The following is a 16,853-nucleotide window of genomic DNA, read 5'->3' on the forward strand; positions in this document are numbered from 1 at the left end:
TCTGTCCGCCTGTCGCTTTTCCTCTCCTGCCTCTCCAGATTTCTCTTCTTTAACTTTCTGCATTAATCCGGGCCCAGGCCCCACCTGGCTCATGCCTCCTCCTCCTCCGTGTCTGTGCCCTGTCCCCATGCCCGCCCCCCACCTGCCCCGCAGCAGCGAGGAAACGTCCATCTGAGGAGGAGCACCCGCAGGGGGGCTGCCCGCAGACCCCCCACCCCCGCCACGGCTCTCCTTCCCTCTCCTCCCCGGCCCTCGCGCACTTTGGATCCCCGCGGGCCTGGGGAAGCCGAGGAAATGTTTTTTCAGAAAAGAGGAAGAAAAAGGATAGAAAAAGAAGAAGGAACCTCATCGATGCTGCATCTTCAGGGATGAACTTTTTTTATACGCTGCAAAGTGACTCCCTCCAGCGAGAGGCTGGGCGGCCCGGCCCGGCTTCTGGGAGAGGGGAGCTTTGCGGGGGGCGGGGGGTGGTCTCACCCCCTCCCTCCACCACCTAAAGGAAAGGACAAAGCCACCCCCCGTTCCCCCTCCCTGCCCCCACGCACTGCGGACAGAAGGCCAGACCCCACGAGCTGGACTGTCTCCAACCCAGGGAGTGACCGAAGGGTCCCCTGTCCACCCGGGCTCTCCCAGGAAAGAGCTGGCCAAGGCCGGGCCGAGAAGCAGGGAGATGCGGGCAGAGCCTGGGGTCCTGGCTTCCAGCTTGGGAGAGAACACGGTACCCTTCCCCAGCGCATCCTGCCCCCTGCTCGGCTCCCCTTTTACCCTTTGCAATGCCGACAAGCAAGTCCTGTTGCTTGGCTTCGCTGGCCCCAAGGGGCTTTTTCTTTCTACTTTCACAGCTGTGGGTGGTGGCCTTGATTACCTTCCTCCAGCCCGGAGGAGGGGGCACAAATGAGCTAACCCTGCCCACCCCGCATCCCCCCACCAGCCCCGTGGCTGTGCTTCCCCCCTGCAGACCCCCATGCATTTTTCAGGACTCCCGCTGTCCCCCACCCCTGGACCCTTGACACGTTCAGTTTTTAACCCCTTCTTGGAATTGACACCTTCAAATCGAATGCACCCCGCCCCCTTCCCTGCCTCCCCCTCAACCCTTGCGAAGAGATAATATATTTTTAATTTATTTGCATTTACCCTTGGAGTGAGATCAGAGCGGCTCCAAGGCCTTCTTGAAAAATCCACCACCGAATTTTTGGTTTCAGATGTATCCCGCTCAGCTAATCTTTCTCCCCTCCGCCCCCGAAGTTCTTTTCGTCACGGCTCTGCAGGTCTGCCTGCCGCCCAGGCTCCCCAGATCTCCGTCTGGGCTGAGGGGAAGGAACACAACGACAGATGGATGGATGGTGCTGGCCCTCTGGCCCAGCTCCCATCTGAGCCCAAAGTGGGAAAACAGGAAATTCGTTTTAAGCTTCCCCTCCTCCATCCCCACCCGCAATTCCTGCAAAGGGTTAAAAATTCAACCGTTTTTTTACTACTGCTGACTTGACTTCACACACAAGATGCTGGACTTGAACTTGACTCTCCGCCTCATCGGACTGTATAGGTGGACTGTCGATGTAAATAATGTCGGGCTGGATTTTTGGCATCCCTGAATAAACTCTAGGTCCCGGCAGGCCCAAGCGCTGCCGGCCCAAGTCCTCTCCGTCTCTGGTCAAAGGGGGTGGGGGCTGCGTCCGAAGGATGCGCCCCCCCGTCCCCCCCCCCCAAACACTGGCCCCTTGGAGGGTCCCAGTTCAGTCCCCAGGAGCCAGCAGCTAGTGGCTGTGACCATGTTGTGACACCCCCCAGGGACCCAGTTAAAGATTAGCTTGCATTGCCAGGGCCCCAAGCAGGGCACAAAGGGGTCTGCGAAATGCCCAGCTCCAGGGCAGAGTGAACGAGCCGAGGGGCAGGAGCTTGTCCCAAGCAGTCCCTACCCCAAGGGAAGCTCAGTTGCTCGGGGGGGAGGGGGAGCGCAGGGCAATGGGAGGGAATATGGGGGTCCTTAACTACCCCACCCATCTGGCCATCCTAGGCCAGCTGCTTCTGGTTTCAGCTGGGAAGGGATGGGAAGGGCTCATATCATCATCACTCATAAGCCTGCAGAGGCCACTTGATCCTTCAAAGAGTTGGTGCCCATTATTCTAGAGAAAGTGGGAGGGCCTGTGGAAGAGGACCTAAAGCTGGGATTAAGGTTAAACTTCCTAGGAAGGCATCTGGTCCCTCTCCTTTAGACCCTCTGGCTGGGGCCAGGTGGGGCAGGGCCAGGACAGTGGGAGCTGGGGGAAGCGGAGGCGGGTCTGTGATTTCTGGGCAGTGGGACCCACTCCAGGGTGGGATGGGGGAGAGATCGCTCTGGGGCTGGCAGAGAGAGAGAGAGAGAGAGATGGGGGCCCAGCAGGATTGTTACCCTTTATTAAGGCTGGAGGCCTGTCACAGAACGAGAAGGGTCCCAGGGCAGGCACGGTCAGGCACTTAACTGGGCAAAGCATCCTGGGGAGAGCACCATCTTGTGTAGGTCTGTGCCAGCCTGGGGTGTAGGCCTTGTGGACAGTACCCATCCCCGGCTCCTGGGTTGCCCCGGAGACGGGAAAGCACCATTGGAAAGAAATCACATTAAAACACCTCCCTCAGCCCAAGTCCCAGGAGACCCAAATAGTCCCTGTTGGGCTGTTAGGGGTGGCAGGGTCCTGTCTGGGCCCTGGAGGTTGGGGCAGCTCGATTCCAGAAAAGGCTATAGACCATTCACCTTCACTTCCCCACCTGCTGCTTCATTTCGACCCAGAAAATTTTCACTCCTCTTCCCTCTCCCGCCCCCTTCACCCCTGCTGCCCAGCCGTTCCCTCCCTGCCCAGTGGCTCGTCCCGGGGGCACTGGGCTGGGCTAGGAGGGTGGCTCAGAGGTGCAGCTCCATGGTGGAGAGGGAGTGGAGATGGGAAGGAAGGACACAGCCGGAGTGACGCTGGAGTGACTCGGGGGCTGCAGTTCCAGCCTCTTTACCTATGGCATCAGAAATGATGTGTGAGCTGCCCCCAGTCCCCAGAAGCCCCCGCTCCAGGCCCCAAGGTGACAAAAACGGGGTTCCCACACAGACCACTCCACCCCATTCCTACTCCAGGAGAGCACAAGCATGTAGGAACTTCTGGACACCGCGGACTCCTTGGACACCGAGGGTCAATCTGTCACCTGGGGTCCGGCCCTCAGGCGGGGAGGGGGGGGTCTCACCTGGATGCCGGGATCACCACCTTCTTGGGGGCCTGCAAGTGGCTGCAGCTGATGGGCCGCTGGGGAGCAGGAACTTTGGGGGAAACAAAAATGGATTGGCAGGAAGCTCCAAAGTGGAGAAGAGAAGGCAGTGCGGGGGAATCCCTGGGCTCCAGGAAGGTGAGGGGGAGGGGCCCACATGGGAGGCCACTGGGTATGTCTGCTGGGAGGCTGGCTGGCGGGGGAAATCCCACCGCCCCCCACCTCTCTCACCTCGGTGCCCAGCTGTACCGGGCCTCAGCAGCCCCTTCCGAAGGGGTGGGCAGACGGTGGGCCCGCTGCCCCTCGCGGACTGCGCTCCCCTGTTAGTGAGCAGGACCGAGCTTCTGGGCTTGGGGATGGTCGTGGGCACAGGGAGGCGGCTGGGGGCAACTGTGCTCGTGGCCCGGGAGACCCGAGAGGCCCGCGTGGTAGGGTTGGAGGGGAGCTGGGGGCCAACCGATGACTGCTCAGTGGAGGTTGGACCTAGTGGGACAGAAAACTTTGGAGTTGGGTCACACGGAGGCTCATGGGTCGGGTGCCTGCTCACCCGTGATGCAGGACAGGCCCCAGCCCTTCCTAAGCCCACACTCCAACACAGACCCTGAGGTTCCCACCCGCCTCAGAAGCCTCGTTGTACAGGCCCTGGCCAAAGCCCCTTCCCACCGTTCGCCTCCTCACCTGGAGCGGCTTTCGCCATGGTCACCCCCTTGCCCCGAGCCGGGGGGCTGCTCCGTGTGAAGCTGGTGGAGACCGGACCTCTGGCCGCAGGGCCTGGGTGTCCTCCGGGCCCCTCCTGCGAGGTGGGGAGAAGCTGAGTGGCAGGAAGGGAATAGGAGGGGGTCTGTGGAATCTGTCCCATGATGCCCCAGGAAGCTGACCGTGGGGTGGAGGGGGCGCGGAGCGCAATCCCAGGGCACTTCCAACCCAATCAATCAATCGTATTTATTGAGTGCTTACTGTGTGCAGAGCACCGTACTAAGCGCTTGGGAAGTACAAGTCGGCAACACATAGAGACAGTCGCTACCCAGACACGTCCCATCGGGGCTCCTCCCAGGGAATGGCAGGGAGGACAAATTGAATCCCAGCCTCAGGTCACATGAGACCAATAATAATAACGGTAATACTTGTTAGTGCTTCCTATGTGCCGAGTACTGTTCTAAGCACTGGAGTAGATCCAAGTTAATCAGGATGGACCTGTCCACATGGGGCTCACACTCTTAATCCCCATTTTACAGGTGAGGTGCCTGAGGCCCAGAGGAGTTAAGTGGTCACTCAGCAAGACGTGGCGGAGTCAGGATTAGAACCCAGGTCCTTCTGACTCCCTGTCCTGTGCTCTATCCACTGAGCCATGCTGCTTCCCAACCCAAGACCCCCCCCTCCTTCCTCAGGTCGCTTTCACCATTCCGGCTCCTGCTGAACTCACCCTCCTGCTGCCGATGGTCCTCTTCCCAGCCGCCGGCCGGAGACTCCTGACCAACCCTTTCTTCTCGCTGCTCCGGAGACGGGAGGCCAGTCCCCCCGGGGAGGGGCCCCCTCGGGGGGAGGGAGCGCCCCGGAGAGAGGGGCTGCCCTGGGGTGAGGAGTCCACAGTGGGCAGTAGGGCCCGAACGGGACTGTCCTTCACCACAAAAGTCTCTCTCCGGGGGCTGGGCTGAGCCCTTGGCCTCCCCTTGGGCTCCGCTGCATTCTCCTGCTCCTGCAGGGCGCACTGCTCCAGCTGAGCAGCCAGCTGGTTCGCTTCCTCCAGGATCTCCTCCAGCTTCTCCGGGCTCAGAGGGCCCCAGCTGAGCCTGAGCCCGCACCCCTGGGGCGCCGGGGCCTCAGGGTTCGGGTCACCCTGGGGGGTCAGGCCCCCCAAGACTGGCTTCCCAGGACTCAGCGCCAACCCGGGCACCTCTTCTTCCTTGCGGCTGAGTCGGAGAATAGAGCCGGGAAGCTCGGAGTCAGGTTCCAAACCCGATAGGGAAAGGCCAGGGAATGGCAAGAAGTGGGGTTGGGAGAAGTGGGGTTGGGAGCAGGGAGCCAGCGTCAAGGCTCGGGCCGTGGCCAGAGGATTTGGGGTTAAGAGGCTGCCCCAAGGTGAGCCAATGTATCTGCCCAGCATTAGGGATGTGCTACCCTAGGAGGTTGCCTCTGGCCCCCTCAGATTTAGGCAGGTCAATCAATCGATCCATCAATTAATGGCATTTACTGAGCACTTGCCATGTGCAGAGAGCTGTTCTCAGATCCTGGTTCAAGAGAAGTGGCGGGTTCCTAGCAGGCTGATCCTGCTGACAGGATCTCTGGCCAGCAGGAAAGGAGCGCGTGGGATTAAGGGGCCACATGGTAGGGTGAGGGGATCTTACCCGCCAGGAGGAGAGGGCAATATGCTGAAATCAAGCGTCTCATCTCCGATGAACTTCACATCTGCTTGGGAGGGTAATTGCAGCTCCTGTTGACTCGCCCCTATATCCCCGCGCAGGCTGGGCCCAGCTTGGAAGTCTCAGGTTTGGTGGGACGACCAGAGCGGCTCAAGGTTGGACCCGGTCGGGTTAGGACCCGGTTCAGATGCCTCCCAAGTGTCCCACACACCAAGCAGGGGATCCACGGGGCTATTAGTCCAGAAGAGGGCAAGGCCTCGCTTCCCTGGCTATCGACCCATGTACAGTAATGACTGTGGTAACTGTGGTATTTGTTAAGTGCTTACTATGTGCCGAGCACTGTACTAAGCACTGGAGTAGAATCCAGATACTCATGTTGGACACAGTTCCTGCCCCACATAGGACTCACAGTCTAAGTAGGAGGGAGAATAGATACTGAAACGCCCTCCCTCCTCAAATCCGACAGACAATGACTCTCCTCCCTACAAAGTCTTACTGAAGGCACATTTCCTCCAAGAAGCCTTCCTAGACTTAATCCCACTTTCCTCTTCTCCCACTCCCTTCTGCGTCACCCTGACTTGCTCCCTTTGTTCTTCCCCCTTTCAGCCCCTCAGCACTTAGGTATATATCTGTAATTTATTTATCTGTATTGACGTCTGTCTCCCCACCTTTAAACTGTAAACTCACTGTGAACAGGGAATGTGTCGTTTATTGTTGCGCTTAGTGCAGTGCTCTGCACACAGTAAGCGCTCAATAAATTCAACTGAATGAAGGAATTTTACAGATGAGGGAACTGAGGCATAGAGAAGTTAAGGGAGTTGCCCAAGGTCAGAACAGATAAGTGGTGGAGCCAGGATTAGAACCTAGGTCTTTCTGGCTCCCAGGGCCGTGCGCTTTCCACTAGGCCACGCTGCTTCCTGCGGGTGGCTTGGACTACAATTCCCAGAAGCCCAGCAGGAAAATGTACCAGTCTGGTAGAACCATTCTCTCCCTTTGCCCCCTTCCCATCGCCCCCACCAATTCCAGTTTGATTCACCTCAATTCTGGTCTGGCTGAGCACCTGAATGCTTCAGGACTAAGGTGCAACACGGACCGGACCCTCCCCCCCTCCCCCCCACATCTCTGGCCCTTCAGGAAGTCTGCTGAACGTGAGATCTTCAAAGCCCCGGCTGTCCAGCCTCAGCATTCAGCTCCTTACCTGCCTCCGAGACTGCCATTATCCTCTGGGCAGAAACTGGAGTGAGCTGGGATCCGAGTGGAGCTGAATGGGAGAGGGAGGGATGGAGAGAAAGAGAGAGAGAGTGGGAATTTCCCAGTCTCCTGCAGCGCCAACCCAAGCAGCGGAAGTCAGGGTCCCTGGATGGCAAGGGGAAGTCCTGCATTGAGCACTTCAGTCCCAGAAGACAGTGAGCAGGCAGCATTTAGCAATAAGAAGAATATTTTTGTGGTATTTATTAAGTGCTTACTATGTGCCAGGCACTGTACTAAGGCTGGGATGGAAGCTAATCAGGTTGGGCGCAGTCCAACATAGGGTTCACAGTCTTCATCCCCACTTTACAGGTGAGGTTACTGAGGCGGAGAGAAGTTAGGTAACTTGACCAAGATCATTCATTCATTCATTCAATCATATTTATTAAGCGCTTACTGTGTGCAGAGCACTGTACTAAGCGCTTGGGAAGTCCAAGTTGGCAACATATAGAGACGGTCCCTACCCAGCAGTGGGCTCACAGTCTAAAAGGGGGAGACAGAGAACAAAACCAAACATACTAACAAAATAAAATAAATAGAATAGATATGTACAAGTAAAATAAATAGAGTAATAAATATGTACAAACATATATATACATATATATACACAAATAAAATAAATAGAATAGATATGTACAAGTAAAATAGAGTAATAAATATGTACAAACATATATATACATATATATACACATATATACATATATATACACAAATAAAATAAATAGAATAGATATGTACAAGTAAAATAGAGTAATAAATATGTACAAACATATATATATATATATACAAATAAAATAGAATAGATATGTACAAGTAAAATAAATAGAGTAATAAATATGTCACACAGCAGACACACGGCAGAGCCAGGGTGAGAACCCAAGCCCTCTGACTTTCAGGCCCATCCTCTTTCCACTAGGTCACACAGCATTTTCACCCTCCCACACCGCTATGTACACATCGTCATACTCTTATACATCCCCCCCAGCATCTGTAATTTATTTTAGAGTCTGTATCCTTGCTCCTCAGGGCCAGGGATCAAAGACACTAATTCCATTGTACTCTCCCCAGTGCTTAGAACAGTAGGTCCTTTTGGAAAGGGCATGAGTCTAGGAGTCAGAGGACCTGGGTTCTAGTCCTGACTCCACCTCTTGCCTGCTGTGTGTTCTTGGAATATTCACTTAACTTCTCTGTACCTCCATATCCTCATCTGTAAAATCGGTATTCAGTAGCTGCTTTCCCTCCTACTAATACCGTACTAATACTGTGAGTCCCATATGGAACAGTCTGAGTCTGTATGTACCCCAGCAGTTAGTACAGTACAGTACTTGGCACATAGTAAGCACTTAAACACCACTATCGTCATCATCATTATTATTGCTATTAGTAATAATAGTAATAATGTTGGCATTTGTTAAGCACTTACTATCTGCAAAGCACTGTTCTAAGCGCTGGGATGGATACAAGGTGATCAGGTTGACCCATGTGGGGCTCACAGACTTAATCCCCATTTTACAGATGAGGTAACTGAGGCACAGAGAAGTTAAGTGACTTGCCCAAGGTCACACAGCTGACAATTGGCAAAGCCAGGATTTGAACCTATAACCTCTGACTCCCAAGCCTGGGCTCTTTCCATTGAGCCATGCTGCTTCTCTATTAATAATAGGTACATATGAGGGGACTCTGGGGGAATGGGGCAATATTCATTCATTCATTCATTCAATCGTATTTATTGAGCACTTACTGTGTGAAGAGAACTGCACTAAACGCTTGGGAAGTACAAGTTGGCAACATATAGAGATGGTCCCTACCCAACAACGGGCACCCAACGGTCTAGAAGGGGGAGACAGACAACAAAACATGTGGACAGGTGTCAAGTCGTCAGAACAAATAGAAGTAAAGCTAGCTGCACATCATTAACAAAATAAATAGAATAGTAAATATGTACAAGTAAAATAAATTGAGTAATACATGTGTACAAACATATATACAGGTGCTGTGGGGAGGGGAAGGAGGTAGGGCGGGGGGATGGGGAGGAGGAGAGGAAAAAGAGGGCTCAGTCTGAGAAGGCCTCCTGGAGGAGGTGAGCTCTCAGTAGGGCTTTGAAGGGAGGAAGAGAGCAAGCTTGGCAGATGTGCGGAGGGAGGGCATTCCAGGCCAAGGAGAGGACGTAGGCCGGGGGTCAATGGCTGGACAGGCGAGAACGAGGCACAGTGAGGAGGTTAGTGGCAGAGGAGTGGAGGGTGTGGGCTGGGCTGGAGAAGGAGAGAAGGGAGGTGAGGTAAGTGGGGACGAGGTGATGGACAGCCATGAAGCCGAGAGTGAGGAGTTTTTGCCTGATGCGTAGGTTGACTGGTAGCCACTGGAGATTTTTGAGGAGGGGAGTAACATGCTCAGAGCATTTCTGCACAGAGATGATCCAGGCAGCGGCGTGAAGTATAGCCTGAAGTGGGGAGAGACAGGAGGATGAGAGATCAGGGAGGAGGCTGATGCAGTAATCCAGTCGGGATAGGATGAGAGATTGATCCAGCAAGGTGGAGGTTTGGATGGAGAGGAAAAGGCGGATCTTGGTGATGTTGCGGAGGAGAGACTGGCAGGTTTTGGTGATGGATTGGATGTGAGGTGTGAATGAGAGCACGGAGTCGAGATTGTGGGCTTGTGAGGTGGGAAGGATAGTAATGCCATCTACAGTGACGGGAAAGTCAGGGAGAGGGCAGGGTTTGGGAGAGAAGATAAGGAGTTCAGTCTTGGACATTTTGAGCTTTAGATGGCGGGCAGACATCCAGATGGAGATGTCTTGGAGGCAGGAGGAGACATGAGCCTGAAGGGAGGGAGAGAGAGCAGGGGCAGAGATGTAGATTTGGGTGTCATCAGCGTAGAGATGGTAGTTGAAGCCATGGGAGCGAATGAGTTCACCAAGGGAGTGAGTGTAGATAGAGAACAGAAGGGGACCAAGAACTGACCCTTGAGGAACCCCTACAGTAAGGGGATGGGAGGGGGAGGAGGAGTCCGCAAAGGAGACTGAGAATGAAGCGCTGGGAGAGATAAGAGGAGAACCAGGACAGGACGGAGTCTGTGAAGCCAAGGTTGGATAGCGTGTTGAGGAGAAAGGGGTGGTCCACAGTGTCGAAGGCAGCTGAGAGGTGGAGGAGGATTAGGATAGAGTAGGAGCCGTTGGATTTGGCAAGAAGGAGGTCATCGGTGACCTTCGAGAGGGCAGTTTCGGTGGAGTGAAGGGGACGGAAGCCAGATTGGAGGGGGTCAAGGAGAAAGTTGGCGTTGAGGTTTGACTTCAGGGGATGGGGACGATAGGGTCTGATGGTCACTGTTTGGGACCAGGAGCTAGAGTACTTGACCTCTAGCTCTGGCCCTAAAAACCCGAGCCCCTGAGGTTGCCCTGGATGCGGCCTGACAGGCAACACCTCCCCTAGAGAGGCAGTGCAGGCCACTCATTCATTCATTAGCATTTATTGAGCTCTTACTGTGTGCAGAGCATTGTACTAAGGGCTTGGGAGAGTACAATATAACAATAAACAGACATATTCCCTGCCCACAATGAGCTTACAGTCTATAGGGGGAGACAGACGTTAATATAAATAAATTACAGATATGTACATCTACGATATGCCTGTATTACATCTGTAAGGTCTCCAGGCGGTACTCAATGGCCTTTGCCCCTGCGGGGGTGGGGGTCAGCAAAGGGAAGGGATGGAGGCCCTCAGGGGGACAAGCAGGGGGCAGGGGGCAAGAGGCGGTTTTCCTCCCACTCTGGTTCTGCATAACCCACCCCCACAGCACATAAGTAAATCTAATAATAATTATAATGGTGTTTGTTAAGCGTTTTCGATGTGCCAGGCACTGTACTAAGCACTGGGCTAGTTACAAGCAAATCAGATTGGACGCAGTCCCTGTCTCCCATGGCGCTCACAGTCTCAATCCCCATTTTCCAGATGAGGTAACTGAGGCCCAGAGAAGTGAAGTGACTTGTTTAAGGTCACCCAGTGGACAAGCGGCAGAGCTGGGATTAGATTTTATGACCTTCTGACTCACAGGCCCATGCTCTAATCCACTACCCCATGCTGCTTTATATTAATAATAATAATAATGATGGCATTTGTTAAGCGCTTACTATGTGCAAAGCACTGTTCTAAGTGCTGGGGGGGATACAAGGTGATCAAGTTGTCCCACGTGGGGCTCACAGTCTTAATCCCCATTTTACAGATGAGGTAACTGAGGCTCAGAGAAGTGAAGTGACTTGCCCAAGGTCACACAGCAGACATGTGGCGGAGCCGGGATTCGAACCCCTGACCTCTGACTCCAAAGCCCGGGCTCTTTCCACTGAGCCACGCTGCTTCACAATTAATTATTCATATTTTAAATTTAATGTATTCAATTTATATCAATATTAATATAAATAAATAATGTCTGTCTCCCCCTCTAGACTGTGAGCTCATTGTGGGCAGGAATGTGTCTGTTTGTTGCTATAGTGTATCATCATCATCATCATCATCATCAATCGTATTTATTGAGCGCTTACTATGTGCAGAGCACTGTACTAAGCGCTTGGGAAGTACAAATTGGCAACACATAGAGACAGTCCCTACCCAACAGTGGGCTCACAGTCTAAAAGGGGGAGACAGAGAACAAAACCAAGCATACTAACAAAATAAAATAAATAGAATAGATATGTACGAATAAAATAAATAAATAAATAGAGTAATAAATATGTACAAACACTTTCCCAAACGCTTATTACAGTGCTTTGCACACGGTAAGCGCTCAATAAATACGACTGAATGAATGAATGATTGGCTCAGCCTGGCTTAGTGGAAAGAGCACAGGCTTGGGAGTCAGAGGACGTGGGTTCTAACCTCAGTTACCTCATCTGTAAAATAGGGACTTAAAAAAAAAGTGATGGTATTTGTTAAGTGCTTACTATGTGCCGAGCACTGCGCTTCGTACAGTGCTCTGCACATAGTAAGCGCTCAATAAATACGATTGATGATGATGATGATGGGATAGATACAAGGTGATCAGGTTGTCCCATGTGGGGCTCACGGTCTTAATCCCCAGTTTACAGATGAGGGAACTGAGGCACAGAGAAGTGAGCCTTCCCAGGCTGAGCCCCCCCTACCTTTCCTCTGCTCCTCCTCTCCTCCCCATCGCCCTTTCTTCCTCCTTCTGCTCTACCCCCTTCCCCTCCCCACAGCACATGTGTATATTTGAACGCAAATATATTTGGGGAAGCAGCGTGGCTCAGTGGAAAGAGCCCGGGCTTGGGAGTCAGAGGTCATGGGTTCTAATCTCAGCTCTGACACTTGTCGGCTGTGTGACGTTGGGCAAGTCACTTCACTTCTCTGGGCCTCAGTTCCCTCATCTGTAAAATGGGGATTAAGGCTGTGAGCCCCACGTGGGACACCTCTGATTACCTTGTATCTCCCCCAGAGCTTAGAACAGTGCTTGGCACATAGTAAGTGCTTAACAAATACCAATATTGTTATTATTACTATTTATTACTCTATTTTATTAGAGCTCATCTCCTCCAGGAGGCCTTCCCAGACTGAGCCCCTTCCTTCCTCTCCCCCTTGTCCACCTCTCCATCCCCCCAATCTTACCTCCTTCTCTTCCCCACAGCACCTGTATATATGTATATATGTTTGTACATATTTATTACTCTATTTATTTATTTTACTTGTACATATCTATTCTATTTATTTTATTTTGTTAGTATGTTTGGTTTTGTTCTCCGTCTCCCCCTTTCAGACTGTGAGACCACTGTTGGGTAGGGACTGCTTCTATATGTTGCCAACTTGTACTTCCCAAGCGCTTAGTACAGTGCTCTGCACACAGTAAGCACTCAATAAATACGACTGATTGATTATTAATGATGTGTATATATCTATAATTCTATTTATCTATGTTGATGGTATTGACGCCTGTCTACTTGTTTTGTTTTCTGTCTCCCCCTTTTAGATTGTGAGCCCGCGGTTGGGTAGGGATCGTCTCTATCTGTTGTCGAATTGTACTTTCCAAGCGCTTAGTACAGTGCTCTGCACGCAGTAAGCGCTCAATAAATACGAGTGAATGAATAAATGAAGTGGCTTGCCCGAGGTCACACAGCAGACAAGGGGTGGAGCCGGGATTAGAATCCACGTCCTCTGACTCCCAAACCCAGGCTCTTGCCACTAAGCCACGTTGCTTCTCTGTGACTGTGAGCCCCCCGTGGGACAACCTGATGACCTTGTATTTGTGTGACTCTGGGCAAGTCACTTAACTTCTCTGTGCCTCAGTGACCTCATCTGTCAAATGGGAATCATCATCATCATCAGTCGTATTTACTGAGCGCTTACTGTGTGCAGAGCACTGTACTAAGCGCTTGGGAAGTACAAGTTGGCAACATATAGAGACAGTCCCTACCTAACAGTGGGTTCACAGTCTAAAAGGGGGAGACAGAGAACAAAACCGAACATACTAACAAAATAAAATAAATAGAATAGATATGTACAAGTAAAATAAATAAATAAATAAAGACTGTGAGCCCCACATGGGACAACCTAATCCCCTTGTATCCCCCCCAGCACTTCGAAAAGTGCTTCACACATAGTAAGCGCTTAATACCATCATCATTATTATTATTATTGTTATCTACCCCAGTGCTTAGAACATTCATTCATTCAATTGTATTTATTGAGTGCTTACTGTGTACAGACAATGTGCTAAGCGCTTGGAAAGTACAATTCAGCTTGTGATCCCAAAGGGTTAGAATGTGGAATGGGATGTCTTTTAGACTGTGAGCCCACTGTTGGGTAGGGACTGTCTTTATATGTTGCCAATTTGTACTTCCCAAGCGCTTAGTACAGTGCTCTGCACATAGTAAGCGCTCAATAAATATGATTGATGATGATGATGATAAAGCAAACAGCCTCTAGTCACCTGTCTACTTGTTTTGTTTTTGTTGTCTGTCTCCCCCTTCTAGACTGTGAGCCCATTGTTGGGTAGGGACCGTCTCTATCTGTGGCCAAATTGTACTTTCCAAGTGCTTAGTCCAGTGCTCTGCACACAGTAAGCACTCAGTAAATACGATTGAATGAACAGTACGTTGTACATAATAATAATAATAATGGCATTTATTAAGCACTTACTATGCACAAAGCACTGTTCCAAGCGCTGGGGAGGTTACAAGGTGATCAGGTTGTCCCACGTAGGGCTCACAGTCTTCATTCCCATTTTCCAGATGAGGTCACTGAGGCCCAGAGAAGTGAAGTGACTTGCCCAAAGTCACACAGCTGACAATCAGTGGAGCTGGGATCTGAACCCATGACCTCTGACTCCAAAACTCGGGCTCTTTCGACTGAGCCGCGCTGCAAATACCATCAAGCGCTTAGTACACAGTACTCTGCACACAGTAAGCGCTCAATAAATACGATTGAATGAATGAATTATTATTAATAATGAATGAATGAACTCAGACAGGCCTCCGAATAGTAAAAATAATAATGGTTTTTGTTAAAGGTTTACTACGTGCCATGCACTGTTCTAAGCACAGGGGAGAGATTACTTGTGCATATTTACTATTCTATTTATTTTATTTTGTTAATATCTTTTGTTTTGTTGTCTGTCTCCCCCTTCTAGACTGTGAGCCCGCTGTTGGGTAGGGACCGTCTCTATATGTTGCCAACTTGTACTTCCCAAGCACTTAGTCCAGTGCTCTGCACACAGTAAGCACTCAATAAATACGATTGAATGAATGAATGAACTTCTCTGAGCCTCCGTTACCTCATCTGTAAAATGGGGATGAAGACTGTGAGCCCTACGTGGGACAATGTGATCACCTTGTAATAATAATAACGGCATTTATTAAGCACTTACTATGTGCCAAGCACTGTTCTAAGCACTGGGGGGATACAAGGTGATCAGGTTGTCCCACGGGGAGCTCACAGTCTTCATCCCCATTTTACAGATGAGGGAACTGAGGCCCAGAGAAGTGAAGTGACTTGCCCAAAGTCACACGGCTGACAATTGGGGGAGCCAGGATTTGAACCTATGACCTCTGACTCCAAAGCCCGGGCTCTATTAAGACTGTGTGCCCACTGTTGGGTAGGGACTGTCTCTATATGTTGCCAACTTGTACTTCCCAAGCGCTTAGTATAGTGCTCTGCACACAGTAAGCGCTCAATAAATACGATTGATTGATTTTATCCTCTTGTATCTTAGAGAAGCAGCGTGGCTCGGTGGAAAGAGCCCGGGTTCAAATCCCGGCTCCGCCAATTGTCAGCTGGGTGACTTTGGGCCAGTCACTTCACTTCTCTGGGCCTCAGTGACCTCATCTGGAAAATGGGAATGAAGACTGTGAGCCCCACGTGGGACAACCTGATCACCTTGTAACCTCCCCAGCGCTTAGAGCAGTGCTTTGCGCATAGTAAGTGCTTAATAAATGCCATTATTATTATTATTATGTACAACGTACTGTTCATTCAATTGTATTTACTGAGTGCTTACTGTGGGCAGAGCACTGGACTAAGCACTTGGAAAAATTACCTCATCTGTAAAATGGGGATGAAGACTGTGAGCCCCGCGTAGGCCAACCTGATCACCTTGTAACCCCCAGCGCTTAGAACAGTGCTTTGCACATAGTAAGAGCTTAATAAATGCCATCGTTATTATTATTATTAGCAAATGCCATCGTCATCATCCAGGGTGATCAGGTTGTCCCACGTGGGGCTCACAGTCTTCATCCCCATTTGACAGGTGAGGTAATAATAATCATGTAATTTAATAGATACTAATAAATACGATGGAACCACCGAATGAATGAAGCCACCTCACCGATCGATCTATCGATCAATCGATCGATGGCCCCCATTTCCCCAGAGCCTTTCTTTCTGTCGTCGTGCCCCCACGCGCCACTCACCGGGCTCCGGGCGCTGACTCCGCACGTCGGCCACATTCAAACCGCCCAGGCCCCGCCCCCTCCGCCTCGCGGCGAGCCTCGATTGGTCCCGACCCGCCTGTCCGGACCAATCAGAGGGCCGGAATCTCCGAGCGCTCCTCAGGCCGCCGGGTGCGCGCGCAGGTCCGCCCGTTAACCGCCCCCTCAGAGGACGATGGGCGGGGCCGGGGCCCCAGGAGGGCCAGGCGCGCGGCCGCCCGCGGTTAGCGCATGCGTGGTTCTTCCCGGCAGTCATTCATTCAGTCGTATTCATTCACTCATTCGTTCGTTCATTCATTCGTTCGTTCGTTCGTTCGTTCGTTCATTCATTCGTTCGTTCGTTCATTCATTCATTCATTCGTTCGTTCGTTCGTTCATTCATTCGGTCGTTCGTTCATTCATTCATTCGTTCATTCATTAGTTCGTTCATTCATTCGTTCGTTCATTCATTCATTCATTCGTTCATTCATTAGTTCGTTCATTCATTCGTTCGTTCATTCATTCATTCATTCGTTCATTCATTCGTTCGTTCATTCATTCATTCATTCGTTCATTCATTCGTTCATTCATTCATTCATTCGTTCATTAATTAATTCATTCGTTCATTCGTTCATTCGTTCATTCGCTCATTCATTCATTAATTCATTCGTTCGTTCATTCATTCGTTCGTTCATTCATTCATTTGTTCGTTCATTCATTCGTTCGTTCGTTCATTCGTTCATTCATTAATTCGTTCGTTCATTAATTCGTTCATCCATTCATTCATTCCTTCGTTCTTTCCTTCGTTCGTTCATTCGTTCGTTCATTCATCCATCCATTCATTCATTCATTCATTCCTTCGTTCATTCCTTCGTTCGTTCATTCGTTCGTTCATTCATTCATTCATTCGTTCATTCGTTTATTCATTCATTTGTTCGTTCGTTCATTCATTCAATCGCTTTTATTGAGCGCTTACTGTGTGCAGAGCACTGTACCCAGCGCTTGGGAAGTACAAGCTGGCAACAAATAGAGACGGTCCCTACCCAACAACGGGCTCACAGTCTAGAATAATAATAATAATAATAATAATAAGTGGCAGTTGTTGAGCGCTTACT

General features: G+C 50.9%; 2 protein-coding genes across 6 annotated transcripts in view; one reads left to right on the forward strand and one right to left on the reverse strand.

Annotated features, from left to right (window-relative positions):
- The window catches only part of CELSR2 (cadherin EGF LAG seven-pass G-type receptor 2), a 55,659-nt gene extending 54,029 nt beyond the window's left edge, over positions 1-1,630 (forward strand). The window contains exon 40 of the mRNA XM_038748746.1: positions 39-1,630. Coding sequence (XP_038604674.1) covers positions 39-66 — 28 coding nt within the window. The 3' untranslated portion in view covers positions 67-1,630. The remainder of the gene's footprint in view (positions 1-38) is intronic.
- Positions 1,631-2,390: 760 nt separating this feature from the next.
- Positions 2,391-6,838, reverse strand: PSRC1 (proline and serine rich coiled-coil 1). 5 transcript variants are annotated; one of them, XM_038749466.1, is made up of 7 exons: positions 6,784-6,838; positions 5,571-5,631; positions 4,649-5,135; positions 3,904-4,018; positions 3,457-3,708; positions 3,205-3,277; positions 2,391-2,979 (listed from the first exon to the last, which is right to left on the reverse strand). In XM_038749466.1, exons 1-7 carry the CDS (start codon positions 6,800-6,802, stop codon positions 2,976-2,978), a joined length of 1,011 nt encoding a protein of 336 aa, XP_038605394.1. In that variant the 5' UTR covers positions 6,803-6,838; the 3' UTR covers positions 2,391-2,975. The 5 variants fall into 5 exon arrangements, with proteins under 5 accessions (XP_038605394.1, XP_038605392.1, XP_038605391.1 ...); XM_038749464.1 differs by having other exon boundaries at positions 4,649-5,631; positions 6,784-6,812; XM_038749463.1 differs by lacking the exon at positions 6,784-6,838 and having other exon boundaries at positions 4,649-5,733.
- Between the last annotated feature and the right edge of the window lie 10,015 nt (positions 6,839-16,853).

The sequence above is a fragment of the Tachyglossus aculeatus genome, chromosome 7, assembly GCF_015852505.1.
Source record: "Tachyglossus aculeatus isolate mTacAcu1 chromosome 7, mTacAcu1.pri, whole genome shotgun sequence".
Classification (NCBI taxonomy): domain Eukaryota; kingdom Metazoa; phylum Chordata; class Mammalia; order Monotremata; family Tachyglossidae; genus Tachyglossus; species Tachyglossus aculeatus.

What these genes read in the sequence shown, in the direction of transcription:
- PSRC1 (XM_038749464.1), bottom strand. Translation starts at nt 5,329, where the DNA reads ATGCTGGGCAGATACATTGGCTCACCTTGGGGCAGCCTCTTAACCCCA. An exon ending in GGACCATCGGCAGCAGGAGG is followed by an intron (nt 4,019 to 4,648) that starts GTGAGTTCAGCA and finishes CCCACCTCGCAG; the next exon opens with GAGGGGCCCGGAGGACACCC. An exon ending in CGGTACAGCTGGGCACCGAG is followed by an intron (nt 3,278 to 3,456) that starts GTGAGAGAGGTG and finishes TTTCCCCCAAAG; the next exon opens with TTCCTGCTCCCCAGCGGCCC.